Below are 22796 nucleotides of genomic sequence, written 5' to 3' on the forward strand. Positions count from 1 at the left end.
TTCCTGCAGAACTTCCTCTATTTTGCCCTTTAATGGTACATGGCCTTTCATTTTGGATGGTTGGGAATGGTTTGATAAGGAAAAAAGAAACTTTACAACTCTCCTGCAATGGAATTTACTCCAAGTATGCGTGGATACATTATCCTAGCTCCTATAATTTCAAGAAAAGTATAATTCCTAGAAATGCAAGGGTATTTGCTGCCAGTTTGATTTAGCAGTTGTATGTACAAAGGGAAGGGGGAGTACAGTAAAATAACTATCCTATACCCAATTTTTTTTTACTTTTTGGCTTCTTTGTAGAATTGCTTTTCAGAAACACTGTGCAAACATGTCAAAGGACCTTGTAGTTGCTATCATCCTATTTTGGAATACAAAAGAGGACCATTTGCTAATTTTAAAAAATCCTTTAAATAAATATAGGTTGAGGAGGAGTGGCTCCCTATTTAGGTCATCTGCTGTTGTTAGAATAATTTGTTTTTAAACCATTTGTTTCTTGGCAAAAATCAAAATATAAATACTGCATAGTTCCAGAGCCAGATTATGTTTTTCTGTAGATCTTCCAAATTATTGCAGTATTTCATAAAATGCCAAGTGTAAAATTCTTAGATAACCCCATTTGGTAAGATTTTGTATGTAACTTCTCTGTAGGAAAGTATTCAATATCCTCCACTTTTATCGACAATGCTAGGAGAAGGTATTTCTCCATTCTTCTTCCAAAGAATTAAACTCCTTTGACCTTATATGAACAACAACATTTCAGATTGATAACTCTCTGAATATAAATCTAGGGGGATGTGGCTTTTCACCATCCTTCATAGCATCTATGGGATTTCTAAAGCCAAAAAAGATATAAAATAGTGTATTTGGAATAGTGATAAAACCATTTTAGCAGAACAGCCTGAAGCTGTGCCAACAACAAATTTATTAAAATCTCTGCCTTGGATTCTTTTCAATGACTTCCTCCCAGGATAGTTCCATACATTGTTACTAGTCTGACTATACTTACTTAATAGTCTGCCCAACTCAAAAGATTATAGATTGTAATAACTAGTTAAAATAATAAACACTAAAATAAAATAAATCAAAGTTATAACATTACTTTCTGCAATTACGCAGCATATATTTGCAGGTGTCCCCTGTTCAGAACAGCTATAGCCCCCTATCTTTTGGTGGTCTGTCAAATTGGTGTAATGTCTTTTATATATTTTCTTTTATAAGGATTCTCATCATCTGCTAATAATATTTTAAATAGCTATATAGGTAAATGAGGTACATTTTATGTCACTTACTTTTATCTGATTCAGATCCAGATTTTACTTATAAGTGGTGAAATTTGTTTCTCAGATCATACTTAGCAAGAAACAAGGAGTATTCCAGGTGATATAAAAGTAGATCTGTAAGTCCGATTCTGCTTCTGTATTTTAAATTTTACAATTTTTTATGCATGTTGTGTTTGTAATATATTTCATATGATTTTCAATATTTTCTTTGTATTTTTATAGAGAAATAGGGAATAGTAAATATTATGTATATTATTTTGTAATAATAGTTGTTGCTGATATCATCAAGATTATTAAATTTAATATCCAGGCTATGCCCATGGGTTACAAATAAAATCATCAGTTTGATGTTCAAATGTTGTCCATTTATTGCCTGTTTTTTATTAAAAAGCATGAAATTAAATATTTATTTAAAAGCTTAAAATTAATAACTTCTACTTCATTTTTATTCTGATTAAAAAAAATTAAGAAATTTCCGTGGGCCCTAGGTACTGTGCCTGTTGTGCCTAATGGATAATTTGATCCTGTGCACACTTCTCGCTATTGTTTTTGACAACAAAGAACATTTTTCATGCAAGTGTAATAACCCCTGAACTGGTGATTCACATCTCCCTCTGTTTATAAAAAATAATTGAGAATCTGCTTTAAAAATACAGTAGACATTCAAATCTATGAGAGCAGTAAGTCGGCAGTGATATTTTAATAGAGTTTGAATGTGAAGTGCAGTGGAGGAGGTATATACCTGTTGATGTAGGCTTATTAAATCATCCATTTTGTTTTTCATTTCTTCTTTCTTCAAATAGGTGATGGATGTGGGTCTGTTGTCATCTACCAAGACAGTGGAACTCTGGCATCCAAAAACTATCCTGGGACGTATCCCAATCACACTGTCTGTGAAAAGAAAATTCAGGTACCTCATGGAAAGCAGCTGATCTTAAAAATTGGAGACTTGGACATAGAATCCCAGAAATGTGAATCTAACTATCTTATCATCTACAGTTCTACAACAGTGCACGGTATGTAAAGAGGTGATGGTACAACTGATTTGTTAAAAGACTTTAGGCATTTCCATAGTACTGTTGTCACTCCCCAAATCCTCAGAATCTTTTTCACAAAGATCTGTACTCATTCTCACTGCAGCTGCCAAGTTCTTTAGATGAGCTGTCCAAAGCTCCCACAAACTAACCAATTAAGGAGTATAAAATCATCACCCTACCATAATCTGTTCTCATCCTTATCTGCACTGTGTTTGTCCAGCAGTTGTGTGTGTGTGTGTGTTTTTAAAGCACCAGTCACTGAGGAGGGAGCTGCAGAAATGCAAGGACACTGTGATAGTCTGGTGGTTTATCAGCTACAGGGGTGAAGACGAGCCAAAGACCCAGTAAGCAGGGTGAGATGGGAGCTCTCACCAGTGCTTAGTGATTCACTTCTTCCTTTTTTTAAAGCAGCTGAAACTGCAATGGAATGTGAGAATGACCTTGGAAGACTGGGGTGGGGAGGGAAGATGCTGCCTAGGGAACAATCAGATAAAAGGGGGAGGCGCCTGCAACTGAGTAATGGGCAGAGAAAGAAAATTAGAAAGGACCCATCCTAACTGATCAGACAGTAAATAGGGACAGTGGGAGATTTGTACTTTTAGACTTGCAAGATTGATGTCAGCCCTCCTGTAAACCAGACAGGAAACATGACCAGATGAGCTTATTCTACTTGGTTGTTAGGCTACATTAGCAGAATCTTGCAAGTCTGAAAGTACAAATCTCCCGCCATTCCTTTTTACTGTCTGATCAGTTAGGGCAGGTTGTTTCTAAGTTTCTTTCTCTGCTTTCTCATTACTCAGTTGCAGGCGCCTCCCCCTTTTATCTGATTGTTCCTTAGACAACATCTCTTCCCCCTGTCTTCCAAGGTCATTCTCACGTTCCATTACAGAAACACAAAACTGAATATTCCTTTTGTTTTAGACTTATGTGGCATCTAAAAGCAATAGCATAAGTTAGAGACCATTTAGGTGATGCAAGAAATGATGATTAAAGTGTTTAGAGAAAAGGATGTGTACATGGGTACAAAAAAATAGTGCCCAAGTCGTCATAGTCACCCAACCAGCCACCCTAAGCCTAACTCTGTATTGAAAATGGAAGACATGATTTCAGAGTCCAACTACAGCAGATATGCATCATGTATATACTTGTAGAAATGCTGTAACATCCAGTAAAATGGAGCTGGTGGCTAGACTAGTCTGAAATTGATCAGTAAAATATGATGATCAGGGCAACTTGGTAGTAGACCATTATTCTGACATGATTAAATAGCCCTTATTTTATCATTGCCTTAAAGCATAGTCTTTTTCCAAATTCTGTTTTTCTTTACATAAACTACCACACAGTGATTAGTGTGACAAAACAATATAAGAGCTTTCAGTTTTATTCCAATCAAGTAGGAATGAGACTACCTTCTGAAACATAAAGGTGTTTTTATTTTGATTTATTTATTTATATTTCAAATTTGTCACCGCCCATCTCACTGCAAAGTGATTCTGGGCGGTTTACAGTAAAAAAAGATCAGTGCTTGATGGCTAAAGAAAGGTTGTAAAAGTACATGATTGTGAAGAATTAAATAGCCAAAATATGTGCTTACTTGATTTACATAATATGGAATATTGAAAAGGTTACAGAAGATTAGAATTTTCAGATTATATTTGTATCACTTCTGCCTGACTGAGATAATGGGTGGTACACTATAGAATTTGTCAAGGAGTTCTGTTCAGATAGCTGTTTTTATGCAAAGTCTTGGATTCTGTGTGCTTTTCAGATCTAAATAATTATATATTTTAACACCATTGGTTTTCACCTTATTAAAAGAGGCATAAGTAGTTACTCTTCCACTATGATAGTAAAAATATATATAATCTTTGTAACATTATAAAATAAATGTTTCTCCCCTAACAAATATGGAAAACCTATTTTTCTGCTGATATCTGACACTAATGTTGCAGAGCATTAGGCAGTTAAAATGAGGAGCATGGATAATATGATCCTTACTTAGACACTGTAGTGGTCAGTACAGAAAAAGAATTAGGGCAATTATATCATTATTGCAATGTACAGAAACATTCAAATGAATTAAGTTGCTGAAGTGTATAACTTCTTAAGAGCATGAAAATCATCGGTTGGACCATTTAATACAGTACTGTCTCCCCTGGCAGTGGTTCTCCAAGATCTTGAACAAAAGCTTTCTTCAAGTCTTGCCATCTGAGATTCATTTAAATAGAAAGACAACTTTAATTCTGGGACTTTATGCAAGTAACGTATGTCCTTTAATGCTGCATTTTAGTCTTCACTCTTCAAGAGTTCCTTCAGCTGGAGTTTGGATTCTCTGAGCTAGAGACAGTAACACTCTTCAGCTTTCCTGGAATTAGACCTGTATTATTAGTCAATCAATTTATTTATTGTTTTGACCGCTGGTCATAACAAAGACCTGTACTATTCACAGGCTTCACGCTGAATTATTGAGAACTGTTTCTTTACCTTGTATTTCTTTTTTTATGGAATTGTGAAAGGTACTTTCACTAGTACAGGCACGTCTAGTTTTTTGGTGCAGAATTTCTTTTAGAGTATCTGGAATACTGTTCGGTATGTTACTTTCAAAGAGTCATAGCCTCAGACCAGTCAACCTTAGAATGACTCAACAGTCTTAATTATACTTGAGGGCAAGACAGGTCATTGGGAAAAATAAGAGATACTAGAAGTATACCTGTGGGAAAATATCTGGAGGCAAATTTAGTCTGAAAAAGGGAGGGGGGAAAATGTTTATTTTTCTTGTAACCTTCAAAACATAAAGTAGTAATTTCCTTCCATTCCTTTTTTTTTTTTTAGTTCATTAAAGTGTTGACTTCCAGCGCATGTTGGGAATTTATTTTTATCCATTAAAGAAATTTATATAGCCGACCATCTACCAAACTCTTGTATGTACATATGCATGTGTGTACATACATTGATTGAGAACTGATAAATCAAACCGTAGATAAATAGAATCGTGAAGGACTGTCAAGCTGGGATATTTCACTGTCTCCAATATGATGTCACAATTTTCATGAAGAATCAAGGCTGCATCTGGAAGCTTCCTTGGCTCTAATGTTTAATGCTCCAGAGAATTTTATGACCAGTATTAATTTGTTTGGCTTCTCTTGATGAGTCAACAGCAGTCCTTCCCACCCTCAGTTGTTATACTTTTAGATTGTGGTGGTTATTTTTATTGTAGTAATGCCACCTAGAAGTATTCATATGAAAAGGCTGGTGGAAATGGTTTGTAATGATACAAAACACTTTGGACTACGGTGAAACATGTGTTCATGCTTCATCACATACCTCTTAACTCCTAAAGCAAGTAAGAACTTTTAAAACTGTGCACTACAATTTTTGGTGGGCTGTAATTCAGGCATTCTTCTAACATAATACAGACTTCCTTCAATCTATAGTTTATTAAAAATAAAAACTCTCAATAAAGCATAATTACATACTGTAGTGGCTCCTTAGCCTTAAGGAATCTTCAAGGTCTTACTAATTTAACAGGAGACAAGAGACAGTAATTCCTAGGTTTGTGCGAAATGTTTTGAATTCAAACCGTTTTGAATTTGAAACATCCTGTTTTGAGTTTGAAACCCTCTGTTTTAAATGTGAATTTGGTTGTTTTGATCATTTTCCAAGGGTTTTACATTCAGAGTGGGCCACTGTGAATTTCAAACCTTTAATCTTTGAACATTTTCTTTGTGGTTAAGGACATCAGATCTTACAGTAAAGGTAATTTTCTCCTCCAAGTATTTTATACAACTTTGAATAGGTTGTTCAGCTGATAGGTACACAGGTCTGGTCAACTTCCATGCTAAAATGAGGTCATATCTATGTTTCTGAAACATTTTGTTGTTAGTATTATTTCCTAGCCTATCAATTTGACTCACAATCTTTACTCCTACAGAATTCTCAGTAAGTGAAACCCACAAAAATCCTAAATTGCCTACTTTTCTGGACATTGTAATCCTCTTTAATGTTTACACATTATATAATATTTAATATGACATAAGAGAAAAAATTAAATATTTTTTTTGGATCTAGAATAATACTGTTCTACATCCCTCATATAACCTTAATTATCTTTTACAATATTGCTGTTCACCTTCCTTCATTATTTTCTGCTATCAGTAAACACCCTATCTTTTTCCCTTAATTTTTTTCATTTAATTTTTATAGTTTATTCTTATTTTTATCTCCAAATTTTTAACTCTTTTCAGTTGAGCATTTCCAATTGTTTTCACCTTGCTTTCTAACAAACATTTTATAGTGCTTTGTGGAAAGTAAATAATATTGCATTAATTATTTTAAAATATAGTTAAATAAAATGGTGAACTAAGCCAGCAAAAGCATTTCCAAATTTTCCAAAGAATTCAAAGATAAAAAGTAACAGCTTAAAATGTTTTACTTAATGAAATTGGTTCAATTATAATGACTGAATTTATCATTCAATTATAATGATTGAATTTCTCAAAATAGAGGAAGAAAATAAGGAGAAATATTACTATTCTTGTTTTTAAAAGAAATAATTAAATATTAATATATAGTTTGTAAATACTATATAGTGTTATTTATTTTTAATTAATTAATGTATTTAAAAGATTTGTAAGGCTATCTTAAAACACAACTCTGGGCGGCTCACAGCAGTAATAAAACTACAAACCATAAAATCATAAAAACAAAACTAAAACCAAGAACTAAAAAAAAAAATTACACTGCATGTAATACACTGCATTTATTACATACGTATACTGTATTATAAGAAATGTGCGCTTGGTTTTTTCTCTCTCATCCATTATGTAAAACTGCTAAAACTGTATTTTGGTTGAATCTGATGATGCTGTCTTGCTGAGAGACCATAAAAAGTCAACCAACTTTGATTGTGTGGTGTTATTTACTGTTCTTTTAAGAAAGCTATACTTTCAAAGCTACTAAACTCTGGTTGTGAACTTGAAGCTAAAATAATCTGAAATGTTAGTATCAGTGTTTCATTTTTATTGAATGCAGAGTGGCAAGAATTTAGCTATTCAACTAATTTCAAAGATTACCAACCAACTATACACATAGTAAACTAAGTTCTATGGATAAAGAATATATTCTATTCTTTGGTGTGTCTCTGTTGTATCTTTGACAAGTTTTCCAATTTTACTTGTTCTGTTTTTAGGACCTTATTGTGGCAGTGTGCCCATCCCAAAAGAAATCATCTTAGATTCACGTGAAGTAACCATTCACTTTGAGAGTGGGTCCCATGTATCCGGTAGGGGCTTTCTCCTGTCCTTCACCAGCAGTGATCATCCAGGTAAAGTGGAATACCTCAAACCAGTATGGGCAGGAATTGAGATTAGCTGTGAAGGGAACAGCGACTAACAAGCCAACCAGCCTCTGTTCCCATTCCTTAATTTTGGGGAAGCAAGGATGAGCTGAATGCTAGTGACAGAAAGAATCTTCCTCTAATGTCAGCCTCTTATTTGGCTGCCTGCTTGTCTTGTTTGTTATGGAAGTGGGAAGGTGGCCAGATTGCAGCAAGAGTGCCTTCCTCTTGCTGGCACGCCAAGCATTCTGAGCACAAGGGAGAAGCAAACAGAGAGAAAACTGCCTTTCATCTTACTATTCCAGTACATACTGGTTGCAGTCAGAAACTGATATTAGAAAAATCCGTGTGCTGGCATGAAAGAACTTGAACTATGCTCTTTTTCCTATTTGTACATAAAAATCTACCTTTTCTTGTTCTAGACTTATGACAGAGCATACAATTCTGACTAAACTAGAATTTCACACAAGTAAATTATGTAAATTCTGACCTTTGGGTTTAACGGATGACTCTTCCCCCAGATGGTTTGTTAAATTGAAGTTTTACCGTAATTATTTTTGGGAAAAAAGGTGGATTCAAGTGAAGAAATTTATAAGTAGGATAGGGAAGGGAAAAAGGATTAGGAAGGGAAAAACAAACATTGCAGGACCTCCGTGGCTATTAATTCTTCTTAAAGGACATTTTAGCTTTAATTGACTAAGTTTGTTTATATGAACGTATAAACGTAAGTTCACAAGTACACTGTATCTTCCAGATTGAGAAATAACTTTCTTTTAACAGATCTAATCACATGTCTGGAAAGAGCAAGCCACTACGCAGAGCTGGAGTATAGGTAAGTATAGGCTTAAGGACTAGACTCTCTGGCTGTCAAGTTGCATCTTGCTTGTAACATATTTATTGCTGTAACCAGATAATAGACATGACCATATGCCTGGAACCCTACTGCCAACCACAGGAATGTATTTTTCAGGAAATACTTGGAGACATCTGAATCTGCCTGTGTGATTATCTACTTGATGCTTGTCTGAGTGAGGCAGTAAAATCTTCTTGTGGGAGACTTTACATGCCAAAAGTAATGAAGGAATGCTGCAGCAGAATGCTGCACTGCCCTAATGCATAGTGTAGTGACTTGGAACGCCAAAATAAGTCAGGACTGTGCTTTTGGTGTCAAGGATGTCTGGCTCCTAACTACAGAAAGAAGTATCTTGTGCAGCAGCTTTAAAGATAATGGCACGTAAGCAAGACATTGTTTCAGAACCTGTGAGGATGGGCATTTCTTTTAGCTGGACTTGGTGCAGGCTAATGAGTCAAGCGATATGCATGTGACCACACTATTACTCAGAATGTGCATGCTTTGTTCACGCACCCAGCAGAATTGCTAGTAGAGATGAAAGAGGATTGTGGGCCATGAATCAGGCTCTCAAGAACCACCTGGCTGGTTACTTTCCTCTTTTTCTTGCCTTTTTCAAATTCATTGATGCAAGCCTCACAAATGCTAGTGGCTCTGATAGCTGCTGCTAGTGGATGCCGTGATGAAGCAGCAGCATCTTAGAGAACTGTTCACATCTGTAAAGCTACAGAAACAGTTTAACATAATTCTCAGAGCAGCTGCAAATGCTATCAAGGTCTAACCAGCCATGTTTTAAAAGCTGGACCTGGGAGGGCAGGCAGGAGAGAACTGTGGCAATGCATAGTGGATTATAAAACAGGACTTGGTACATGGCATCCAGTTCAGGTTTCACAGCAAAAAATAAAGAAAATACATTCCAGTTGCTGCTGTTGTGGGTATTTATGCTATTTCACAGATTGTTGGCTGCCCAGAGTCACTTCCAGAATCAGCTGGAATTTTGAGAGGGAAGGCCTTGATCTTACCATCATTTGTGTTTGTGCCTGTATTTATGATAAATAGTGTGTGAGTGTGTCTGTACTGCACTTCATTACTAATCCCTACTTCAAATAATGAGGCCTCTTTTTTCCCTGGCAGCAGATACTGTCCACCTGGTTGCAGAGATATAGTAGGAGATATTTCTGGGAATATAATAGAAGGCTACAGAGATGTAAGTACCCCAATGTAAGAGCAGATTGATAAGAAAAAGAAAAGTGGCAGCACCGTTTTCTAAATGTTTTTGGCTAATCAACAAAACATTTAACCTAAGCCAAAGCCAGTAGAATAAATTATTATGCAACATGGAACATATTCTGTTTTACTAAAGATCTGGAAATAGTGATATGAACAGGTGAAGATAATCTTATTAAATCAGGCTTAAAGATGAGAGGCACATAAAGCATGTTTGTTTGTTTAATTAATATATAGTTCAGACTAGATGGTTGGTACTATGCATGCCCTGATTGATAGAGCTGTTTTCCTGTTAAACTAAAAAGTCCTTCTGTTGTGATCTGTAAACTGTTTTGAAAGTTTGGTACAGTACTATATTTTGTAGGAATCTTATTGTGAATGAAGTTCAGAGAAACTGCTGTTACCCCACTAAGTAGGGCTGTGTGAATCATAAAATAGTTAATGCTCAGCGCAGGAGTCCACTAAGTATCTCCAGCAGGTGGCCATCCAGCCTTTAATAGCTTTGCATGACACTGCTTCCTCCTGTTCAGCTACTGGTCTAGTAGAAACCCTAGATCCTTCTAAGATCTTTATTGCCCAGCCAATAAGCCAGATCTCCCAAGTCCTGTATCAGAACATTTGATTTTTCCTATCCAGATGCAGAATTAGTTACATTTAAGCATCACTCAATTGCATTTAAGTTAATGCTCAGGTCTGTTGAGGTCATTTTGAATTTTGATTTTGCCCTCAAAGATATCATCTGCAAAATCTGATAAGCTGTCTCAGTTTTGGTCAGTGGAGCAAAGCAGCACTGCAAATCTAAAAACAGGGGTTCTGCCCCAATGCCTCCAGTTGATGCTTTGAATCAGACCACTTCATACGTTGTTTTGCTTTAGTGAAAATTTTTATTGCACATATGAGCAGAAGACTGTCAGCCAGCAAAACAGTCACCTAGCTACAACACTGCAGTGCCATGTAGGGTATAGCAAAAAGGTATTGCTTCACCTGAAGAGCTGCATTGATGTGGCAGTTCATTGAAACCTCAGTTGAAGCCAAGTGTACCTTTTAGGCTTTGCACAGTTTGGAGGTATGCAGAGAATTCTGTATGTTTTGATCTGGTCACTATAATAGCTGGTTGTTCCTTTATTACTCATAGTGTTCCCTTGTATGTGTGTTTATGTGGGTGTGTAGCTTTATTTAGATCAGTGCTAATTGGCGTGGGACTTCAGATGCCATTTCTTTTGATTTTATCCAAATCAGGCATAATAGACTATTTTAGGAACTAGTTCATGGTCCTCCTCCTCACCCTTTTCATTATGAGTATCTTCAGCCAAATGACCAAAGCATGTGGCATTATTCTTCCCCACCTGTATATTGAGGAAATGACACTGTTAATGATTTCTGGGCAAGGAAGGATTGCTGCATTGTAAAATATTAACCTTAGAACATATTTACCTAACAAGTAAAGTTGTTGCAATCTTTTCAGAAGGCTTTCACAAGTAATGCTGTCTCTTCTCCAATTAAATAATTTACAGAGAATTGTTACTTTCCTTTTCTATTAGACTTGATTTTTGAAAGAGTAACCTCTTTCATTGGCTAGATGGGTGCGAGTTATTTCAGTACTAAAACATAGTCATTGGTTTGTTTGTTTGTTTAATTTGTCTTTGTTACATCAGACATCCTTATTATGCAAATCTGCCATACATGCTGGAGTAATTGCAGATGAACTGGGTGGCCAGATCAATGTAGTTCAGTTGAAAGGAAAAAATCGATATCAGGGTATCTTGGCCAATGGCATCCTTTCCCAAGAGTAAGTATTGTTTTGGTGTTTGGATGATCATATGTCTTTTTAAAGCCAGGGTATAAAGTACAGCACCTTTCCTTCTCTTTCAAAGTAAGTCATGATTAAACTAGAAAGCCTAAATAACCATAATTTGATCTGCAACTAAAACCATACCTTAGCATAACAGGGAGCAATATAACCATATGCTCCCATACAGAGTTGTTTCCTTTTTTTTACACAATTGGCCTGCACCTCCCTTAGCATGAGCAACTAAACCACAAAGTCTAAAGTTAAATATTGTTCTGTTGCAATTAATGCAGACTTCCCAGTGTGCTTGCTGAATTGTTCAAAGAGAAAAGCCAATTGACCGTGGGCAAGTTTGTTCAATTTTCAGCCTATTAAATGAAGATATATGTGTCAAAATTCAGTCCTTGGTTGCCAAGGCCTGAACAGCCATGATATTAAACCTTGGTCCGTGAACCACAACTAAAATGCATTTATCACTGGGGGTCCATTGCACAACCTCAACACTACAGTTAAATAGTAATAGGCATCAGATCTGTCACCCTTACTCTAGGTCATGGAAAGAGTTCATTCCCTGAAATAGAAGTGCCAACAAACTCATACAGAAGTGAACCAAATAGCTTAGAAAGATAGATAGACAGACAACATTCACAAACACATATCTGTGACAATAGATTGTTAAAATTATGGCATTTTTTTCCCTTTACAGTGGATCTCTATCAAATAAGCGATTTATTTTTAACTCAAATGGTAAGGAATATTATTATTTTGCTTTTTTCATTCATTAAAGCTTAACTAGTTTAATTAATACTTCAAAGCTTAGTACTGTTGTCATTATAAATATTATTCAGATATTTCTCAGAACTAAATCCACTTAGTTTGCTACTGAGTAGGTATGTATAACTTTATACAGCTAAACTCTTAACAGTGTGTTTGGGTTCAACACACTTACTTTGAACACCAAATATTCTTCATTGTGTGGTTCTTGATGATGCAACTTATGAATTAGATTACCTATTATCAGAAGAATCATCATCTCTGGAAATCAAAAGCTTCAGTTGGGAAATTTATCCAGTTCTCCTACTAAATAATATACAGGTGTTTCTCATCAACAATTATGTTCAGATATTGGGTTCTACATTTGAGTAGAACATTAAAAAAGCCTAGGATAGTTGGCTTGCTGGAGAAAGCAAGTATTTCTCTGTTATAGCATGTATGATGAAAACAAAAACACACACTTTTTATAATCTTAAAGGTTGTGACAAAGCATTGAATTTAGGCGGAGGAGATGCTTTGGATGTTCGGGTGACTGCATCATCATCCTGGGATGAAATCAGTGAAGTTGGGGAGTTAGTTGAGTGGTCTCCTGAGAAGGCTTGGCTCAAAGTTCCAGGACCCTCTTGGGCAGCAAACCAGAGTAACCATCGACAGTGGCTGGAAATTGACTTGAGAGAGAAAACAAGAATTACAGGTCAGTTCAGAAGCCTCCTGTTCAGTACAGTGCTATACTCCTTTTATATGTGTGTCATGATGTTGCATGCAAGTATGAAAAGTGTGGCACAACCATTGTTTTTCAGTTTGATGAAAGTGTTGGATTCTGCCTCTGGGTCAGTTATTCATGGAACATGCTATAATTCAGTGGCCATGTTCAGACGTACAGTAAGCTACAACTAAAGAATTCTAGCTCTCTGTGGAATGAACTATACGTTGTTGCTTTGGACTCAAACTTTCTCACTTGGCTCCTGATGCAAAAGGAAGGGGCCAAATACACCGAGATGGCTATGTCTCACAAGAAGAGCCAGCTGTGATGTCTATTTACTGATCATATGGTCTTGTTTTAATTGGGTTTCCTGCAGCATGTCCACTGTGTTTAGAAATGTGTTTCTCTCAGTAACATTTTGCATCCTGAATCCTCAGACTTTTTAAGACCTATATAAACCGATCTGGTACAGATGATAAAATGCAATGGTCTTATTTCATGAGAATTGTCCCTAGCTGCTAGCCAATGCAATCCTTTACGCCATATTAATGTGGAGTTGAACTACACTTGTATATAAAATTGCTATCCAGAATGTACATATTTTCTGGTTCTTATTACTACTTGTGGCAAACCAGGCTTCTTAAATGGACACACATTTGTCTCTATCATTATTGATAGAATTGGTGGAATCAACGATAAAATATAAAGTTAACATAGTGACACATTTAAGTTTGGTCTCAATATATTAATATTATTAGAAGGAAAGTTTAGTTTCATTTTTATTAACTAATTAAAAACTGTATCCTGTTTTCTTTCATTACAAGGAATTAGAACTACTGGGTCTACTGTGCTTCATTTTAATTATTACGTTAAGACATTTGTTGTGAACTACAAAAATAACAACTCAAAATGGAAGACTTACAAAGGAATCTTGAGCAATGAAGAAAAGGTAATGCTGGGATGGAGCAGGGAATGGAAGAAGGAGTTATTAGGGTTTTCTCTCCAGTGCATCAGTCTTTTTTAATGATTTAAGCAGCAGTATTATACTCATCATGGTGAAAATCCTATTGAATGAAGTGGGCTTCAGGTAGCCTTAAGTTTGTCTGAGTCATGGGTAGCTTGTCTTATCCCTAGCACTCAAAAGATAGTGGTATACAGTAGAGCAACTAGTGAAAATATAAGGAGATTTTTTTTCCAATAGCCTGGATTGCTAATTAACAAAATCAGAGATTATGTTGACTAGATAAAACTGTAAGAAGCACAGGCCATGAAGTAACAAAGTACAGTATGCTATCTGAAGTAGTTTCTTTTTTTACAAGACCACAAAATACACTGGGCAAATAAATCTTGCCTCTTCTTTAAATGAAACCCTAGAGACAATAAACCAGAATCAATGGTTTTTAGGGAGATATATTAGCCAAAGCTTATAATTATAACTGCGACCTATTCTTAGCCAGCATAACTGCTGGCAAAGGGTTACCTGTTCTCAGCCCACAGTATTCAGAAAATTTTGTGGGAAGTGTATGCAAAACTAACTTGCACACTGGATCGCATATATGCCATCAATATGTCTAACATTATTAATGGCTTTATTATGAATCCACCAGTTTTGATTATGGCTACTGCTACACATTTTCAAATGTGTTTCTATAGTTTTGAGAGCTAGAACATTCATATTGCTCTGTTCTTTTTCCCTTTCCTGGAAGCTTTCTGATTTCTAATATAAGTGTAGTCCCAGTACATCTAGAAGACACCAGGTTGGGGAAGGTTGATCTAAAATAGTCAGTTTCCTTTTCAAGAGAAGATCTAGATTTCCACGACTCCTTTCATCTTCAAAGAAAATGGTAGACAAAACTGTCTGGTAACGCACAGTTGGAACTGGTGAAATTCATCCTTTATTAGTAAAAAGATGTTGGCTTGTACTTTTATATGCGAATCTTTTCTTGACTCTTAATATCAAAGAAATTGAATTGGATTAACTTCCTGCATCATATATATTTGTTTCAGTTGAACTTAAAGGTTTTAACTGATTTTTTTAACCATAGTCTGTTTTGTAGATGCTTAAAATGTTTTTATGTTTTTCTGTGAATGCTGGTTGTAAGATAACAGAAATGGGATCTTCTGTGAAAACTTTAGCAACATTTTTTAAAAAACAACTAAGCATTTGTTTTCAAAAATTAGTATGACATCTGGTTTCTAAATTTTGCACACTGTCTCACTTAATCTGGTGCTCTCCAGACATAAGGTATGTATAATGGGAATTCTAATGTTATAAATCAGCAGTAATCTGGTTAGGGTATAATGGCGTACTGAACATTGTTAGCTGTTCTGTTTGAAAAATATTGTTTCACATAGCAATAAAATCTCAGGAATGATTTGAATTAAAAGACACTCCTCTTCCTGGGTGTGTTAAACCTAAATTATGAGAGATAAATGAGTCTTGCCTACTACCAACCAAAGAAAGGTGACCTTTTTATATTTCCTCTAACAAATTTGATGGACTTCAATTAGGCAGTAGGGTGCTAGCAATAATGAAATAAAGATTTCTGAATAAGTGGACAAAATCTTAAACAACACACACACAAAAGTTCACACCTCTGTACCTCCCTATTTATGCATGTGCAGGGCAGGGGGTGGAGAGCGTATCTGCCATTGTAATAAAACTGTACAAACATTTAATAGTAATTTGTTTATTCAGGTGCTTTTATGTGAATTTAACAAAAAGTTAATCTGGGTGGTATTTATTTACTAAAACCTGGGGAGGGACCAGAAGAAATTGGTACTGAATGGGATGGTTTTCTCCCCACTTTCTTTCAACAGGTGGGAAAAGACCCTCCTAGATAGAATTAGTTCTTCAAATGTCTAGGTCTACAACGGCTCATAATTATCCTATGGACTTCATTACCATAAGACATAGTGATGGCCACTAACTTGGATGGCTTTAAAGGGAGACTGGATACATTCATGGGGGATAGGACTATCAAGGCTATTGGTCCTATAGATTCAGTGTTCTCTTTGGGTTGGGGGAAGCATAATTTCAAATACCATTTGCAAACAAAGGTGGATGGACTTTTGAGCACCCCAAGGTTGACCACTATGAGAAACAAAATGCTAAAATGGGCCTGGGCCTGAAGCAGTAGGGCTTTTTGTTCTTGACTTCCATCATCAATATCCAGCAGTGGCTATGCTGGATGGAGATAGAGGGGATAGCTGGAAAGCATTCATTTCAGGATGGCTTTATTTGCATGCTTGCAGTTTTTATAGCCTGTCCCAATCAGAAGACTTGGCAGATTGTAACAGAGTAAACACAGAATTCTAGGAATCAGCTAGTTTTAAAAGCTTGGTGAATAAGGCTGTTTGGGCTGCTTTTCAAAATGTCATGATGGACAGGTTATCACAGATCTCTGGGGGTAGTGCGTTCCAAAGACCTTCTCTCTGGTCCATGATCTCCTGACCTCTGATGGGGGAAACTCTTAGTAGGGTTTTTCAAGATGTTCTTATCCCAGTGATATGATATGATACAATATGTGATGTTCGCTGCCCAGAGTCACTTGATTGAGATGGGCAGCTATAGATATAATTAATATAATACAATAATAGATCTTTATAGGGGATGACCAGCACTTTAAATTGGGCCCTGGTTACTGGTAACCATTATAGGGATTTTAGAAGTTATGTTATCCTGCAGTGATGTAGTTGACCTGCCAGTAATCATGCTGTGGCATGGGAAGTAATGTTCCTCTTTTCACTGTTTAATGAAATTGACTCTTCCATCTGTCATATAGCATTATTGTGCTGACATGGCACTTTGAGGCATCCAAGTTCAGATTCTCCAATCTTATCAAGTAGGTCTTCTCTGTGCCAGAAACTACTCAAATTGCTGTTCAGCCACTCAAAAAACAAAACAAAAAACCACCCCATTTCTAGTATCATAGTCATTGTATATTTTCAGACATTGACAAAAGAGACTTGAATTGCTCAGTTTATCCTCCTTTTACAACATTTCCTTGAAGGATTAATTTGTGGAAGAAGAAACAGTCTTTTATAAATCACTTGTTCCTAACTTGTCTCTAGTATTGATTATCCTGTCTTGTGTGTGTTTAATTATTTGTTTTTCTTTCATACTGCAGGTATTCAAAGCCAACTCAAATCATGGAGATGTAGTTCGGAATAATTTTATTCCCCCTATAGTAGCTCGCTTTGTGAGAATTATTCCACAGACCTGGCACAAAAGAATAGCCCTGAAGGTGGAACTTATTGGTTGTCGTGCAGCCCAAAGTAAGCCATTTTTATCCTTACAGATTTGATAAGGAGTAGGATCTGACTGTCCCACAAAACAGGGTGTCAGCATATTGTTTCATCTGTTTTGCAGGTAACAGCTCTCTTATTCATCCACTCTGGCAGAGACCAAGTCAAAGCACAGGTGTTTCAACTAAAAAAGATGACCGCTCAATCACAGAATCTATACCTTTAATTGAAAGCAACTTAGGTATGACAGTCAGTGTAAACCTGTGTATGTGAAATGGAGGAAAAAATTTACCATCCATCCTTGGCTGTTGGGGCACAACCATTCAGAAAATGGTCACACAGTCCAGTGCCACAGGCAGGCAGTCCCCGTTGCCCCCTCTCCCAGACACACACACATTTTCCACATCTATCTGTTCTCCACACATTGGTCCAGCATTCCGCTTGTGGCTTCTGCTTCCTGAGATAGTATCAGTGAAGTTTGATAGTGCAGTAGCATATTTTTAGTAACATGTTCTCTTTTGCTTTCTTCAAAAATAAGAATGGAAATAGGAGTGGGCAGCAACCTGCTCCCATTTTCATCCTTAACACCCCCTCCAAATGGTCCAGAATCACACCATTGAAATTCTACCATTTTGGCAGCATCATTTAATCATTATGGGCTGCAATGATTCAATAATGAGCTTATTGAATAATGAGCTTACTTCAGTAAGATCCAGTTATGGAGAACAAGATATTTGGCACTTACACTAGCCATTTTTCCATCAACTTCTCTGATAATATATACAGCATTTTAAAGTCAGTATAGAATAGTGCTCTGTCAATTCTGCTTTTGGAGTAGAATAAAGAGTGCCCGCTTTAATGCCCTTCCTGGCCTCTTCAAGATATGTACTCCTCTTTACATACTAATACAATGTGATCATTAGTGTGTAGTCCAGCTCTCAAGTCAGTTTTCTAGCTTCGTTTTCAACATATTTTAAATCTTGATTTATGTTGTTTTAATTTTTTAAATTTTTTTTAAGGATTGAAACTTATGGCTATCATTATTCCAATCCTGGTGGTGTTTTTGCTGCTCCTGTTATCAGGAATTTGCATCTCTACTGCAATGCGAAAGTATGTAACTTGAATTTTTTCATTCAGAGCTGAGACACATGATCATTGTCATAGTTTGGATAGGTGGAGTCTCTTCATTATAGTGGTTCAAGAGTAATTGGTAGTTGAAGGTAATTTCATGGGAAAAAAACAGATGGTTTTATTTAATGGTTTTATACATTTGTTTCTTAAAGTATTGCATACATGATATCTCATTTAATTCCCAACAGTTTTAATTAGCTGATTAGGTTTCCACAATTCTTAGCCTCCTAGATGTGAGATTTCTCTGTTTCCTCCACTAGTGAGATCTTATTTTCTTGTCATTCATTCATGTACCGTATATACTAGTGGATAAGCCCATCTGTGGATAAGCTGACCCTTGAATTTTTAACCAAAATACCATGAAAAATGCCCCACCCGTGGATAAGCTGACCCCCCAAATTTTCGTATGTTTTAATTTTCACAATTGGCTTATCCACGGATGGCACATTTTTCATGGTATTTTGATTAAAAATTCCAGGGTTGGCTTATCCATTGGGATATACGAGATATACAGCTACTTTAAAAAAGTATTGCCGTATGTATTGTGGATAAGCTGAGCCCACTTTTTGGGGTGGATTTTGGAACCTAAAATTCTTGATTTATCTGTGAGCATATATGGTAATAAATTGCAGCTAACAGGAATGGAGGGGTTTGGAAAGAGCTGACTATATCGTTTGACAAAGTGTGCCTGCTCAGAGAGCATTCTTTCCGTACTTCATGGGCAAGCATAGCAGAAGAGTACAATCAAAGCATTGTATCAGGATGCTTTCAGGGAGCCCTGCCAGTTCATTAACTGCTAATTATTTGCATGAAGGATTAGCTCAGAATATGATAGCTTCCCTTGGTTTAGCCTTGAAAGAGGGAATCAATTTTTTTTTTAAAAAGCACTCAATCATTAAAGGAGAGATGAGGCAGAGGGAAAAATTATGTCGAGCTTTGATTTGTAATGAGGCATTGCTGTGATTCCTGAACTTAGACAGAAAGAAGCAGCCTATGAAAAATATCCTCAGGGCAGTTTTTTCCCTCCCTTTCTCTCTTTCTCACATACCACATGTGTGTGCGCACGCACACACACACACACAGAGCTATACAAGGATGCAGTTTGGTGGTTGTTAGCTGATCATGGAATACAAACCTATCTACTGTGAAACCTTGATTTAAAGTATCCCTGTTTAGCAGATTTTAGATGCAGTGGATCAAAGTTCAGTCTGGACATCCTGCTGAAATAATGGACAGATCTTCTACATCCAAAGTAGTCTAGATGAGACAGATAAATTTATATTAATTTTACCTTAATTTTCAACATTTGCAGCGGTTCATGTCCCAGATTTCCTAATGTGGTTTACATTTCTATTTGAATAATGATGCAATAACAAAAATCACTGTGATGAAATACTTTTGTATTTAATGGACTTTTGGGAGTACCCAATACCCCCTTCCTGCAAAAGGTCCATTAATGGCAAAGCTACTGTCCTGTAACTTTTAACCCTGATTTCTTTCCGAATTGTATTGTTCATTACTATAAGCCAAAAAAGTTAGTTCCACAGAGCTGCATGGAGATTGCTTTCTGAGTAAGCACATGTTCAGGCTGCTGGTGAGCAGGGAGAAATTTGCAGGCATGGACACAACCTGATTGACACACTGAGTGAGTTGACATCCTGTCAAATCATCTTACATTCCACTTTCCTGCTTGCCAAGCCAGCTAGAGTCTTAGTGATGAATGAACAGTTTAAGTCCTCTTCACCCTAGAACCTGATGAAAGGAATAGTGTTATTGGACAGGCAGATACGAAGGATAAGACCTTCCCACTTCTTATCTTGAGTAATCTTTTCAAATAAAAAGTGAGCAGGGGCATTCTGCTGTTTTCAGAGCACAGAATGATCCATTGGAACAGAAGGTCCAATGTCACATGATGCTTTTGATTGCTTCAGCCATACATAGCCCAAGTACTCATGAGATTAATTGCCTGAAAACCATAGTTACCTGTGAACCATAGTTTGAGCAGTGGCACAAATAATGATTTTGGAGGCTACATATTTTTCAGAGCAGCCTTAATTGACATAAGACATTAAACATATGACTGGGCTATCTGGCTGGTTAACAAACTAAAAAAATCTACCTTTTTATGGTGTGTATCAGAGGTTGGGAAATAGATTCATCATAATATCATCATATATATCATGTACCATATATACTGGTGATAGATAATATGTAGCACCAGACTAGAAAGCAGGAGACTGTGCGTTTTAGTCCTGCCTTAGGCACGAAAGCTGGCTGGGTGAATTTGGGCCAATCACTCTCTCTCAGCCCAACTCACCTCACAGGGTTGTTTTGGGGAAAATAGGAGGAGGAAGGAACATTAGATATGTTCACCACCTTGAGTTATTTATAAAAATAATAAAGGTGGGATAAAAAAAATTAAAAATCAGTTTTACTCAAAAGGTGCTGGAGTAGGACTGGGGTGACCCAGGTACAAATTTACACTTAGCCATGGAGGGCTACTGGCTATTTTTGAACCAGTTGTTCCATCTCTGCCCAACCTACCTGCAGAGTTGTTGTGGCAATAAAATGAAGGGAGATCTCCATTTTTAAGCCACCTTGAACTCATGAAGAAAATACTATAAATCTAACAAATAAAAAGGGAAATTGTTAGCTTCTTGATTTGTTTGTTTAATGAGGCCTTTAAATAAATAAAAATAATTTTAAGTCAGAAAACCATACCACCTGAACCTGGAAGCCTAGTGAAAATATAGCAGGAAAGCTATGTTCCTGGCTTCTAGGAAAATAACAAATCTGCCCATGATTTTTAGACTCTGATAGTACCCATGATAGTAAAACTTGGGAACACATAGGCCTGGAAATTCCGAGTTGCCTGTATATTGGAGTTTACAAAGTCACAGACTCTCTGAAAATTGAACTGAAGCAGCAAGTGCGCCATTGATCTTCTCTTTCATTACAGAAAAGGAAAGAAAGGTGCTACGTGTGGTTCATCTGACACTGGAAAACCAAGTTAGTGGCAATCTTTCATTTTTGTTATATGACAAGAAGGAAGAAAAAATGTTCCCCGTTTATCAGTAATACCCTTTGGATTCAGTAGGAGTATCCTTGACCTGTTCCTCCTTTCTCTCCCCTGCCCTGTGTGGGCCACAGCACGGTCATGTTTTATATATAGTGAGCAAATAGAGCAGGAAATTCAGAGAGGGGCCAGCACTGATTTTTCTGATCCTGCTCATCCTGTTTTTCAGCTTCCCTGACTGCTGTATTGAAATCTGTGGATAGTCTGGTTCTCATATTTGTTCCCCTGCCACTTCATAAGTTGCATGGATAACTTATGGTGCTATAGAACCACAAAGGGTTTTACAGAGCACTTTTGTGTATGACACTGCTGGTTTTTTCCAGCAGGGCCTGGCTTTGATGAGAAGCACAGCAAGCCCTAAACTCCAGAAGCACTAGGATTGTGAGGGCGCATTAAAGAGATTTAATATATTTTCTGGGCTGTAGAAGAAATAAAGTGCTACTTTCCACAGGGTTTTTGTAGAGCTAGAAACCTTGTGTATGCAAGGTGAGCTTTTGCTGTCTCCCTTTGAGAGAGAGCTCCCACATGCTATTTCTTTGCCATCTAAAAAGGAAAGTATGAACCCCCATTGCTGTAAGAGGTAAGAACACTGATTGTCCTAGTAGAATTCCATTCAAGTGTCTCTGGATTCAGTGCTTTGAGGCTTACATAGATAATTTGATATGTGCTGATGCTAGTCATGAAGATTCTGATACAAACTATAATTAACTCTGTCCAGTTGTTTTCTGAATCATTATTTTAAAGGCAATTTTATTTTACGATAATTATTTACCAAATCTACATGCTACCAATTCATAACAACTTAACAGTAAATATATTCTCTGCATGCAGTGTTTTAAATTAATTCACCTTTTGAGATTTAATATAGCTAGAATCTGAATTTCTAGGTATCTGTTCTAGGTTTCTGGAAACAAATCCAACCGCCCTTTGTCCGATATCAGTCTACAGAATTCACCATCACTTACAATAATGAAAAAGAGGCACCCAAAAAGCTAGAATTGGTCAGAAGTGAGATGGCAGGTAATTCTTTTGAAAACAGTCACTATTCCTTACACTATAATGTGCAAAAAAATTGATCTCCTGTCCTTAATTAGGGAAAGGCAGCGTAGTTCACAGGTAATTGATATATAATGACTTTCTTTCTTCAGAAAGGCTTACTTTCCTAGATGGTTTTTAAGTGCATTAAGGGGAACTTTCCTGCCCTTTGGGGGAAACTTTGTATTTTTTAAGAAGTAATGTACAGGTAGTCCTCAAGTTGTGACCATTCATTCAGCACCTGTTCAAAGTTACAGTGGCACTGAACAAATGGTAGTTACGCCCAGTCCCCAAAGTTACAGCTGTTGCAG

At 36.6% G+C, this 22796-nt stretch overlaps 2 protein-coding genes across 6 annotated transcripts in view; one reads left to right on the forward strand and one right to left on the reverse strand.

Moving 5' to 3' along the window:
- Positions 1–22796, forward strand: part of DCBLD1 (discoidin, CUB and LCCL domain containing 1) — a 38700-nt gene that overhangs the window by 8655 nt on the left and 7249 nt on the right. The window contains exons 2-14 of one of the 3 annotated variants that reach the window (XM_025169330.2): positions 2084–2296; positions 7506–7640; positions 8433–8484; positions 9640–9709; positions 11385–11518; positions 12225–12265; positions 12771–12986; positions 13820–13944; positions 17126–17273; positions 17368–17484; positions 18263–18353; positions 21334–21383; positions 22351–22470. In XM_025169330.2, the coding sequence (XP_025025098.1) occupies positions 2084–2296; positions 7506–7640; positions 8433–8484; positions 9640–9709; positions 11385–11518; positions 12225–12265; positions 12771–12986; positions 13820–13944; positions 17126–17273; positions 17368–17484; positions 18263–18353; positions 21334–21383; positions 22351–22470 (1512 nt within the window). Of the gene's footprint in view, positions 1–2083; positions 2297–7505; positions 7641–8432; positions 8485–9636; positions 9710–11384; positions 11519–12224; positions 12266–12770; positions 12987–13819; positions 13945–17125; positions 17274–17367; positions 17485–18262; positions 18354–21333; positions 21384–22350; positions 22471–22796 lie in introns of all 3 variants that reach the window. The other 2 variants (XM_007432449.4, XM_025169331.2) reach the window with 2 other exon arrangements.
- The window catches only part of GOPC (golgi associated PDZ and coiled-coil motif containing), a 48905-nt gene continuing 38933 nt past the window's right edge, over positions 12825–22796 (reverse strand). Inside the window, exons 10-11 of one of the 3 annotated variants that reach the window (XR_015795980.1) lie at positions 19510–19631; positions 12825–12960 (exon numbers count right to left, since the gene is read on the reverse strand). Coding sequence is in view for 1 of the 3 variants with exons in the window: in XM_088139905.1 (XP_087996031.1) it covers positions 20104–20126 (23 nt within the window). In the remaining 2 variants the exon portion in view is untranslated. The other 2 variants (XM_088139905.1, XR_003085181.2) reach the window with 2 other exon arrangements.

Source organism: Python bivittatus, unplaced genomic scaffold (genome assembly GCF_059951505.1).
Source record: "Python bivittatus isolate LINGU-HERP-01145 unplaced genomic scaffold, Pbiv_v1 ctg000020_np1212, whole genome shotgun sequence".
Classification (NCBI taxonomy): Eukaryota; Metazoa; Chordata; class Lepidosauria; order Squamata; family Pythonidae; genus Python; species Python bivittatus.